Source organism: Dunckerocampus dactyliophorus, chromosome 6, assembly GCF_027744805.1.
Source record: "Dunckerocampus dactyliophorus isolate RoL2022-P2 chromosome 6, RoL_Ddac_1.1, whole genome shotgun sequence".
NCBI lineage: Eukaryota > Metazoa > Chordata > Actinopteri > Syngnathiformes > Syngnathidae > Dunckerocampus > Dunckerocampus dactyliophorus.
The window spans coordinates 32,989,973-33,001,853 of NC_072824.1; the positions used below are offsets into that span (position 1 = coordinate 32,989,973).

Genomic DNA, 11,881 nt, shown 5'->3' on the forward strand with positions numbered 1-11,881 from the left:
AATCTGTTCTGGTTGCTTGCGCCGCATCTGCATGAGCCCATGACGACTTCAACCGCCCGTGACGTCACTTGCAACGCAGCTCTTTGTCTCTCACCCTCCCAGTACTGTATAATTTTTACATTTTTACATTTTTTAGTAAAAATGACATACAAAACATACTAACAACACTCTTACAGGACAACGTGAGTAACTGACCAATTGTCATTACAAGAACGTACAAGGACAAGTCACCCGGAAGTGGAATGCAGAAACCAGGAAGTGCAACAGCGCCTACGTAAACACATCGGCCGCTGTACCTCGACGTCGTTTTCGAACGGAAGACGTTCGTTTTCACCCACTTTTGGCGAAGGATTTTATTAATTACTTTCTTATTTGTCGCGCTAAAACGATTTAGAAATGGGGGGCGGTGATCTGGTAAGTATTATCGGGTCTCAGACGAGACAGCTTGTGTAATGCTAGGTCTCAATGCTAACGCCAACAGTGTGACCTCTTAAGTTTATAAATATATTTATGTACACCAGGGGTCTTCACACTTTGTCCACATACAGAAGAAATTGAGAATTTGACTCAAAGAAATCCAACGTCGAGTAGCTGGCATTTGTGCTAGCTGTAAAGGAACAATTCAAAACAACGATATATGTACTGAATGTCTCCCCGTTGTCTTTACCACAGAACTTGAAGAAGAGCTGGCATCCCCAGACTATGAAAAACATCGAACGCGTTTGGAAAGCTGAGCAAAAATATGAATCCGAACGCAAGAAGATCGAAGAGCTCCAGAAGGAGTTAAAGAATGAAAGAGCCCGTGAGGAAATTACTAGATACGCAGTGGAAACGGGTGCCATCAAGTGAGTTGTAAAAGATATTTTGTCATTTAAAGACACATTTTACACTGTCAGTCATGTTGTGATAGGTATTTTTTGTACAATTGACAGAAAGAAGGATGATCGCCTGGACTGGATGTACCAGGGCGCTTGCAATCAGGTGTCCAGAGATGAGTATCTCATGGGACGTCCCATTGACAAGCAGATCACTGATCAATACGAGGAGCCTGAAAGCGGTCCCTCAGCAGAGACTGGCCTTCTGCCTGGCTCGATCTTCAGCCCTGTCACTGCTGCCTCGAGCCTCGACATGGCCGCCAAGATCCGGGAAGACCCTCTCTTTGAAATTAGGTGAGTGATGCTGCTTTATTTCCAACAGAAACATAGGCTGTGTCACTACTCACACTGAGAGGTACGGCAAAATGCAGTGCGCCGTCAGTACACGAGATGGGGCAGATCCGATCCATTAATCGAGTAATCAGTTAGTCCCAAGACCAGGGGTGTCCAAACTTTCTTCAGCGAAGGCCACACACTAAAAAATGAAAGGATGCCAGGGCCACTTCCATATTTTGTAAGCCAACACGTGTAGGTATTTTAAGAAAAACCTACATCTCAGCTTTGTGATATAGGTGAAAAGGTGTAATATTAGTTTGGGATTTTCCCCCAATTTTTGCTGTTGCTTTTCTTCTTAAATAATCTTTGTAATTTTTTTCTCGTAACAATATGACTTTATTCCTATAATATTGTAACTTTTCCCCAAACTAATGTTCCAAAAAATGACTACTTTTATTTTGTTTTGTTTCTCATAATATTACAACTTCTAAATGTCTTGCTTTAATTTCTTCTTTAACTCATTCAATCGAAGACATTTTTCAAAAGACAACCCGTTCACTACCGGCCATCTTAGACGATTTTGACTGATCTTTCAAGGCACACAGAATATTGTGTATTATGGCTAAATATACATGGAACTCATTCAAAAAGGAAAACAATTTAATTTTTACCTTGTTCCGTTCTTTAGCAATCAGCAGTAGAACATAGGTACGTTTTAGGAAAATATCAGCTCTAGTAGTAGTAGTAGTACGTTATTAATCCCACAGCAGGGAAATTCATCTGTTACGGCAGCAAGCAAGATACACAAGTATGTACACAAGTAAAGAATGCATAGTCATAGACAATGCATGCAATGCATAGACATAGTGAAATACAAAATGGTTCAGGTGTTGTAGAGCCTGACAGTGGTCGGTATGAAGGACCTGCGGAACCTCTCCTTCTTACACCGTGGGTGTAACAGTCTGCTGCTGAAGGAGCTGCCCAGGGAAACAACAGTGTCATGTAGCGGGTGAGAGGTGTTGTCCATGATGGATGTCAGCTATCTACACTGTTTCAATTGCCGCCCTCGTCTTTGCAGTGTACATATTGAAGGGTTTGCATGAAAGTGTTCCATTTCAGACACAGTCTCAAAACAAATACATCTTGTGTTTGTTTGTAGGAAACGTGAGGAAGCAAAGAAGAGAGAAGTCTTGACAAATCCTGTGAAGATGAAAAAAATCAAAGAAATGGTAAAATTGTGCACATTTTTTCATACAGTGGTGTGTTTGCCCCCTTTCTGATTTCTTATTATTTTGCATGTTTGTCACACTTAAATGATTCAAATCATCAAACAAATTTAAATATTAGTCAATGACAACACAACTGAACACAAAATACAGTTAGTAAATGAAAATTTTTATTATTAAGGGAGAAAAAAAATGCAAACCTACATGGCCCTGTGTGAACACAAACAGAAAAACCCCAAAACATTATTTAACTGAGATGAATTGAGATCTATCAGTGTGGAAAAGGTTATAAAGGCATTTCTAAAGCTTTGGGACTCCAGCCAACCACAGTGAGAGCCATTATCCACAAATGGCCAAAACATGGAACAGTGGTGAACCTTCCCAGAAGTGGCCGGGCAGCCAAAATTACCCTAAGAATGCTTATAAAAGACCTACACAACATGCACAGAACTGCAGGCCTCACTTGCCTCAGTTAAGGTCAGTGTTCATGACTCCACCATAAGAAAGACACTGGGCAAAAATGCCCTGCATGGCAGAGTTCCAAGACAGAACCCACTTCTGAACAAAAAGAACAATTTTGCCAGAAAACATCTTGATGATCCCCAAGACTTTTGGGAAAATACTCTGTGGTCTGACGAGACAACAGCTGAACTTTTTGGAAGGTGTGTGTCCCATTACATCTGGTGTAAAAGTAACGCCGCATTTCAGAAAAAGAACATCATAGCAACAGTAAAATGTGGTGGTGGTAGTGTGATGGTCTGGGGCTGTTTTGCTGCTTGAAACATTTAAATGTGGCAAATATGCAAAAAAAAGAAATCAAAAAGGGGGCAAACACTTTTTCACACCACTGTATGTGTTTGAATATGGCCATTCAAAGCAACATGTACATTTAAGCAAATTTTGTGTATTTTTCCCTAAATGATGCATTTTCAAGCAAAAAGGTGGTTAAATGAACTAAAATACAAATATGAGGTATTCAGAAGATGCATTTAAAAACGTTATAATATGTAGTATTCTACACTGGTCACTAGGTGTCAGTAATGTTCCTGTAATGTAGGTGTGATGATATGTAGTATTCTACACTGGTCACTAGGTGTCAGTAATGTTCCTGTAATGTAGGTGTGATGATATGTAGTATTCTACACTGGTCACTAGGTGTCAGTAATGTTCCTGTAATGTAGGTGTGATGATATGTAGTATTCTACACTGGTCACTAGGTGTCAGTAATGTTCATGTAATGTAGGTGTGATGATATGTAGTATTCTACACTGGTCACTAGGTGGCAGTAATGTTACTGTAATGTTGAGTGAGACACACAAGCACCAGACTTGATGGCCAGAACAACAACCTTTTCTTGCAGGTTTGAATGATCCCACAACAGCCACAATTAATCCTTAAAGGAAGACTGTGCCTTTTGTGGAATTCCTTATGTGAAACATGACCACACATGTCTCTTTTCTGCACCTTCTGAAGAGAGAAAATCAGCTAGCATGTGGGAGCTAACGATGCATGTAACAGGACACTTCTATTTTGACTAGAAAGCCCCACCCCACCCAAAAAAACGGCAACGATGTAACCGACCTGTGTATAAACCAAGCTACAGCGACATTGTTATTGCAGCAGCTAACACGAAGAACTATTTTTTCTGGCGTAGTGACGCAGCGCCTCACGCCACCACGGAGGTGTAACATCCACTCCAACACAATGTGGTAGGACACCAGTAAACAAGAGCAAGCATATGAACAACCAAATGATCTGTATTGTAATGTTTACTATTATTCCTAACTGTTCCTAACGTGTAAAACACAAGTTAATCACTGTCTTTTAAAACTGAAGAACATTCTATTAACTCTGATGATGCACGATTAACATGCAGAGTTGTTGTTTTCATTAGTGTATGTGTGGGAGGTGTAATTGCCACACAATATTGTACTGAGCAGCCAGGACAGAAACCGACCCCTGGAACTGCACGATGCAACATGAGTGTTGTCCGACCGTAGATGCGTATTCTCCCAGAAAATTCCAAATAGCGCGACTTCGGGGAGCTATGAAGTACATTTGCATGTAACATTGTCCATCTCGTCCAGCTGCGCCAGAATCTTGACAAGAAAGACAAGAAAAAGAAGAAGGAAAAAGAGAGAAGAAAGGAGAAGAAGCACAAGAGAAGACACTCGAGTTCAAGTTCAGATGAGGGAGATGAGAAAACCCACAGGTGAAGTTGTTTCATCATGAAAGTTTATTTAATGTTTAGCACCAGTTGTCATTTGGTGCTAAATGTGTGTGTTCTTGAGTGTGATTTGAAATAAAGGCAGACATGACACAATATTAAATATGCCCTTCAGGTCACACTCACCAGAAGAAACGTCCACTCACACCAAATCACATTCTCGTCACATTCCAGGCTACGGCCTCCAGGTCAGTAAGCAGCATGAACGTATGACGTCACAACAGCGGCTTCAGTGGACCACAGCTCCTAGATTTTGATTTGCTTTGTACCGTAGCTCCCTGCCGGCAAGCGCCACCAGTCCTCTGGTTTCAATCACACGAGACGCAATGAGAGGAGTCGAAGCCGATCTCCTCCCAGAAAAAATGGGGACATTTGCTCCGCCGCCTCCTCTTCCTCACTCCGAAATGACAAGAACGTGGAGGTCAAAGCTCGCAGCCCACAGAGGGAACGCTATCAAAGGCAGCGGAAACACGTGTCCAAGTAAGAGATGAAGATATTTGCTACTAGGTTTCTGATGTTGAACACTGAATGCTGGTGGAGCTTTGTTTTGTCTTTTGAAACACCTATCGTGTGTTATTTCTGCAGGAAGCTCTCTGCAGAGGAGCTGGAGAAGAAGAGAAGGGAGATGATGGACCAGGCCAAGCAGAGAGATGAGGACAGGGAGAACAACGTGAGAAGATACAGGAAGCAAGACGAGCAGGAAAAACGGCAGGAACAAAATTCCAAACGTGACCGCCATGCTGGCTTCATCCAGTACGTTTGTTTATTTATTTGACATTCTGAACTTGTGTGATGTCACAATGTACAGTTTCCACTAACACGAGCCTTTCTCTCTGGCAGTGACATGAAGCTGGAAAGCGCTGCCACATCGTCTTTAGAGGACAGAGTGAAGAGGAATATACACTCCATTCAAAGGACACCAGCTTCCCTGGACAACTTCATGAAGAGATGAACACACACGCACACGTATTGTGCATACAAACTGACAGAGAAGTTCCGTGGTGTGTGAACAGTAAATCCTAAGGTTCCATGTCTCTCATTGGAAACTTTGTAATTAGAAGTGTTTTTCTTTTTGGAGTTTTTACACTCAAATGGGACTCATTTTGATGTTTTTATAATACATACTCTCTACTCCTCCAAAGAAACTTAGGGAAAAAAATCCTGAAAAATTTGAAACAATCCCAGGTTGCTTGTTGTCTCAAAATGAATGTACTTAACCAAATATTTATACACACACATTAATACAATTTTAATTTGGCATTGGCTCAAAGTAGTCAGAATTTTGATAAAGGCATTTCATTTTTTGGACGCTAATAGGATCTGCAGTTACGACAGGGCGTATTTGGTAACATACATTGTACAATATAGAATTATTAGTGGACATTCCACCAAATCAGTGCTATTTGTTGTAACTATCAAAGTTATATTTCTGTCTTTTTTCAACTCTAAATCTGATAATACTCTCAAAATGTGTATAGGCCCATCTCAGGCAGCTTTATTTCATTTTTGTATACGTTTCCTAAGCCAAGATGACTCATTTGAGTAACAAGAGTGAGTTTTTAGCATAGAAATATACTGTAGCTCCATGGTGTTCATGCATGTATGTGTAGTTGAGTTCTCAGGGGGAAGCTTCCTGTGGCCCATGTGACTAAAATACTCAACATTATTCAGTAATGTTTTAGGGCAACAGGACTGAGTTAAAACCCACGGACACGACTAGAGTGAATTTTAACAAAATTCAAACTACTAACTCGTTTGTTAAAAAAACCTTAAATGTATTGTTGAGATAAGGACAATGATTTGTTGGACAGTTTGTTAAAAATGGGAGAGTTCATTTTGTTTATTTACAGCAATTAAACACACTTTCGGTATCAGAATGCATCTCCGGTTCTGTCGCAATAGCACAACTTCCGGTCCTCCCGGCAACACTTCTGTCACCGGCGGCCCAATAACATCAACACATCCTGTAGCCGGGGAAGCCTGACCTTCAAAATACAAGACGCACCACGGCACTATGTACAAAGTTAAATACTGGTGGAAATTCTTGTGGAAGATAACAATCTCCTTAATTTTCCCTCATTTTTCAGAGACAATTGCCTTGTTTTATAATGTAAATGTTGACAACTATGCGGCCCGGCCCCACCTAAGAGCAAGACGAAAGTCAATTGCATGTTAAAACACTGGCAAATGGTTTGATTATATACAAAATTCACACTTACTAAATAGCCATTCCCGAGCCGAGGGCCACACATTACATTACATTTATGTATATTTTGAAAACAGCTGACGAGGAGGAACCGGACCCACCAGACAGGAAAGACGAAAGTGAAACGATCACTTTAACACATGTCAAGCAAACTATGTCGGCTGAAGGAGGCAGCCAATGAGGTCGTCGTACTCCGCCAATCATATTTCAGCATCCGCTGACGCAGGCACGCAAGCGCGTATGATTCCAGTGATTCCTCCAAAATTGTGTAGTCACTCTACACGAGAAACCGGTCATTCACCCAGTGAGGTGTCGTTTAAAGTTTTGTTTTGTGACAGTTCTACTTCAGCGTCTCCACAATGGTAGGAACCCTACACAGCATTTCGTATGAAGCTAACGGTTGAAACGGTAAAGCACTTCTTCCGGTAGCGAGAGCTTGGCTAAGCTAATGGCGATACCTTTAGCATGTGTTAGCATGAAACACAGCCCAAAACGCGTTTAGTTGTATGAATTATTGATATCATTGAGCAAACACCTGTTCTATAAATTAGCCAGGCTGCTGAAAATGGGTGGAAGTTGCGCTTTTAGGCTGCAGTTCGCAAGAAGCTATGTCAGTGTTAGCCTAGCAATACATTGCGTGTTGTCAAACCTAGCATGAACGTTTTTTTATCTTGTTTATTTCGTCTTGTTAAGCAGTAGTGAGTTTACGCGTATTGTCGCTACATATCCTTAACCCTGGGCAGTGGGACATGATTCATAGTTATTTGGAGTAATTGTTTTTATCTTTCAAATTGTATTTTATTTTTGCTGATTCCTGTTTCTTACTGTTAGTATTTTATTGATTTAATTGTGTTATTAATTATTACTGTGCAGTCAGTCCTTGTCTGCGAATGAGGCACATTAGTGTGTTGTTTGTGTCTTATAAGACCAGATGTCAATCAGTTGGGTCTACTTAATATTCCCAGTTCAATATTGTCAATATTTAATGCCCGTGTGATTGTGTAATCTCATTCAATAACAAACAAACAAACCCTTCTCCATACAGTCTATTATGTCATATAATGGCGGGGCTGTCATGGCCATGCGGGGCAAGAACTGCGTGGCCATTGCATCGGATCGGAGGTTTGGCATTCAGGCTCAGACGGTCACAACGGATTTCCAGAAGATCTTCCCCATGGGAGAGAGGCTCTACATTGGTCTAGCTGGGCTGGCCACAGATGTTCAGACAGTGTACGTGAGCACAACGCGCGTTTCTCTCTGTTGCAACAGCACGCATGGTCATTGCTGTCGTTATTCCGCACGTAGATCCCAGAGGCTCAAGTTCCGTTTGAATCTGTATGAGCTGAAGGAGGGTCGCCAGATCAAACCCAAGACCTTCATGAGCATGGTGTCCAACCTGTTGTATGAAAAAAGGTGAGAGCCCTTCCCTGATGAAGAGTTTAGGAATACTTTTTTGTCCTGATACTTTAAACTCTTCTTGTAACATTCCAGCTGTTTTTTTGCAGAATTTTGACTTTGTTCACACATTGTGCTTTTATTCTTGTAACATAACTTTTTGGCAACTTCATTTTTCGAAAATCACAACTTTATTTGTTTTTCAAATTACAACCTTTTTTTTTTTTTTTTTACACGTTATTCTCATAAAATTATGACTTTCTGTCATTATTTTTTTTATTTTATTTATTATATATTATTTATTTTAATTGTAATGTTTTTTTCTCTTAATATTTTTACTTTATTCTTGTAAAAATACTGCTTTTTTTTTTTGCTTTATTGTTAAGTTGTATTTTTTGGAATGTGCTGCAGGCCACACTAGACACCCCCCACTACGTACTGTATCACCACAACGTCTTCCAATGCGTCTTCTGAATGCGTTGTATTTGTATTTTACTTCATTTAGCCATTTAAAAAAAAAAAAAGTGAACAGGCCTCATTCAACCATGAAACAGCATGGTTTATTCATGAATATATTTTTGGAAACCCGTGATGGCGTGAAAGCCATGGGATTTGCCGCGCCGAGTGCGGAGGGATGACTGTTCTCCTTTCCCAGGTTCGGGCCGTACTACATCGAGCCTGTCATCGCCGGCCTGGATCCCAAAACCATGGAGCCGTTCATCTGCTCCCTGGATCTGATCGGCTGTCCCATGGTGACGGAGGACTTCGTGGTGAGCGGGACCTGCTCGGACCAGATGTACGGCATGTGTGAGTCTTTGTGGGAGCCGGACATGGTGAGCGGCGTGGGTTTTTGTATTTTTATTATTGAAGTAATCAGTCATGTGACTTGTCGTCACGTCAGTCTTTTTTTCTGTCTGATTTGTATGCAGGAGCCAGACGATCTGTTTGAGACCATCTCGCAGGCCATGCTGAACGCAGTTGACCGCGATGCCGTGTCTGGCATGGGCGTTGTGGTGCACGTCATGTAAGTCTACTTTTTACACCTCACGGAGGACCACGTGTGACTTGGAGCTACTTCAGGGCTGGCCAGTGTGCGGCCCGGGGGCCGTTTATGGCTGGGTTTGGTTATTTTTTTTATTGGCCCGTGGCACATTTGAAAAATTTGATTTAAGATTTTTTTAAAAACAGCAAAAATGGGAACATCAGCAGTAATTTTCTATGAATAAAGTCATGATTTTACCAGAAGAGAATTGACAAGATGAAAGTTGAAATAGTTGGAAATGGACCAAAACCCCTCCCAGCAAAAATAGAAAAAAAAAACAGCAGTCATTTTACAAGAATAAAATTGTGCTCTAACAAGAAAAAAATGTTGCGATTTTACGAGAATAAACTTGTAATACTATGAGGGGAAATGCCATATTAGTAGCATTTAGTAGTACTTGTAATATTATGGGACTAAAGTCATAATATTACCTGGAGAAAATTTAACGTGAAGACAGTTGAAATAGTTGGAAAATGTAAAAAAAAAACAAACAAACAAAAAAACATAAAAAATGGGAAAAAAACCAGTTGTCATTTTACGAGAATAAAGTCAAAATATGAAGAGAAAAGTTAGAATCAAACAAGAAAGTTGTAATTTTACAAGAATCAACTCATAATGAGGAAAAATAATTAATTGGTGATGAGTGAATTTCCCTGAAGTAGGATTCCTTATTTCTAAATCAAATATTTTTGTTAGATAATAGAGAACCGCTTTACAACCTAAGTACAGTTTTTAACATGATGAGCCCACCAGATGTGAAATAACACCCCTATAATCATCTTTACACTCTTATTATCCAACATAGTACACATCAGAGAAAATATGACATCAATTAGACTTGTGCTCGTTTTTTAAGTTGGAATATTATGAAAAAAAACTAAACGAAGTTGTAATATTTGGAAAATTAGGTTGGGGAAAAAAAAGTCCTAATATTACCAGAAGACAATGTATGAGAACAAAGTGGAAATAGTTGGGAAATGAGGGAAAAAACAGCTGTAATTTTACCAGAACAAAGCCAAGATATTACAAGAGAAAAAGTTGTATTCTAAGGAGGAAAAAATGTTGCAATTTTCCTGAGAGCAAAGTCGTAATATGAGGAAAGATACTTGAGTCGCTTTAGTCGTGTCCAAATGTAACCGATGACGTGGATATGCTGGCCTCATCTTTCTTTCTTTCATTCTTTGCTTGGAGCCACCAGTCCACTTGTGGCCTTAAAAAGTGTTCATAGCTTCAATGAAGTACTTTCTGGCATCAGTACTACTTATGGTACTAGTGAGGCTTACTACTGTAGTAAAATGAGTGTTTGTTATATTTGTTGCAATTAGTGAACGTTTGCTAGGAACCACCCCAACAAATACCTTCAATCGCCGCCTCTAAATGTATTTTGAATGGTAACTTAAATAGAAAGTTGTTTCATGGCAAGCGCTGCAGTTATGAATCCAGCAGAGGGCGCTGCCTCACATCGTCCAGCAGGAAGGTGCTTTCCCACGACGTGATGTGTGACTGCGCGTTTATGAGTACAAATAATGTATAGTATAAGCTTTTACTGCTTTCTTAATGTGTACAGCTACATGGACAATGCATACAATAGCTGAGAGAAGCATATTATAGGTTTTAGAGCAAGTAGTGCGGCCCGCAGCTTTTTATTAGTCCCCTGCACATTCTAAAAATAGAATTCAACAAGAACACTGAAAAAGCCAGCAAAAATGGAGAAATGAACAGTGATTTTACAAGAGTAAAGTCAAGAAGTTGTAATTGTTTTTAGAATAATGAGGAAAAATAACGTCATTTTTAGTGGCGTAAAGTTGAAATATTAAAGAAACGTAATTATGAGGAACAAACTAAACAAAGTTGTCATTTTTGGAAAGTTAGGTTGGGGAAAAAGTTATATTACCAGAATGAAGTCCAAATTTTATAATTACAAGAAGAAAGTTGAAATAGTTGGGAAAATGTAGAATTTTTTGGGGGAAAAATCATTTTATGAGAATAAAGTCAAAATATTGAGGGGGAAAAAGTATAATAAAGTATAATAAGAATAAACTCATAACATTATGAGGAAAATAATATTTTACTTGCATTGAGCTGAAATAAAATGATTTTTTTAAAATGTTGTAATATGAGAAAACAAAGCAATTTTTGGAAAATCAAGTTGAAAAAGATCTTATGGGTTATGGGAATAAAGTCATAACGAAAAGAATATTTTCAACGTTAATATTTGGGGAAAAAACTGCAAAAATGGAAAAGAGAGAAGTTCATACGAATATGCTTTTTCACCTTTTAGTGCAAAGCTGAGATGTATTTTGTTTTTGAAATATAAATATAGAACTTCTTTACAAAATAACAAAGTGCCCTCGCTGCAAAAGGTTTGGTATGAAAAATAAGACATTTTTCGGGCATTTTATGGGCATCATCATTCATGACAGCTTCCTGTTTCTTCTCCTTGGCAGCGAGAAAGACAAGATCACCACAAGAACACTGAAGGCCAGGATGGATTAAAACGGCACCATCAACTCTTTCCACTAAATACTTTTGTATGAAAACGCTTGTACGGGTTTTTCTTGACATCGTTCAATAAACACTCACTCTCATTGTGTCTACCCATCAGGCAACTACAACCTGCGTGTTTTTGCGTCT

General features: G+C 39.5%; 2 protein-coding genes across 3 annotated transcripts; both read left to right on the forward strand.

Annotated features, from left to right (window-relative positions):
- Positions 1-245: 245 nt before the first annotated feature.
- cwc25 (CWC25 spliceosome associated protein homolog) lies at positions 246-6,475 on the forward strand. Its single transcript, XM_054778528.1, has 9 exons — positions 246-414; positions 673-845; positions 933-1,169; positions 2,311-2,380; positions 4,465-4,589; positions 4,720-4,792; positions 4,879-5,084; positions 5,190-5,357; positions 5,445-6,475. The coding sequence occupies exons 1-9, from the start codon at positions 397-399 to the stop codon at positions 5,554-5,556; spliced, it is 1,182 nt and encodes a 393-aa protein (XP_054634503.1). The 5' UTR covers positions 246-396; the 3' UTR covers positions 5,557-6,475.
- Positions 6,476-7,004: 529 nt separating this feature from the next.
- On the forward strand, positions 7,005-11,862 carry psmb3 (proteasome 20S subunit beta 3). 2 transcript variants are annotated; one of them, XM_054778530.1, is made up of 6 exons: positions 7,005-7,172; positions 7,856-8,040; positions 8,116-8,223; positions 8,861-9,038; positions 9,135-9,229; positions 11,695-11,862. In XM_054778530.1, exons 1-6 carry the CDS (start codon positions 7,170-7,172, stop codon positions 11,741-11,743), a joined length of 618 nt encoding a protein of 205 aa, XP_054634505.1. In that variant the 5' UTR covers positions 7,005-7,169; the 3' UTR covers positions 11,744-11,862. The 2 variants fall into 2 exon arrangements, with proteins under 2 accessions (XP_054634505.1, XP_054634504.1); XM_054778529.1 differs by having other exon boundaries at positions 7,056-7,218.
- Positions 11,863-11,881: the final 19 nt, after the last annotated feature.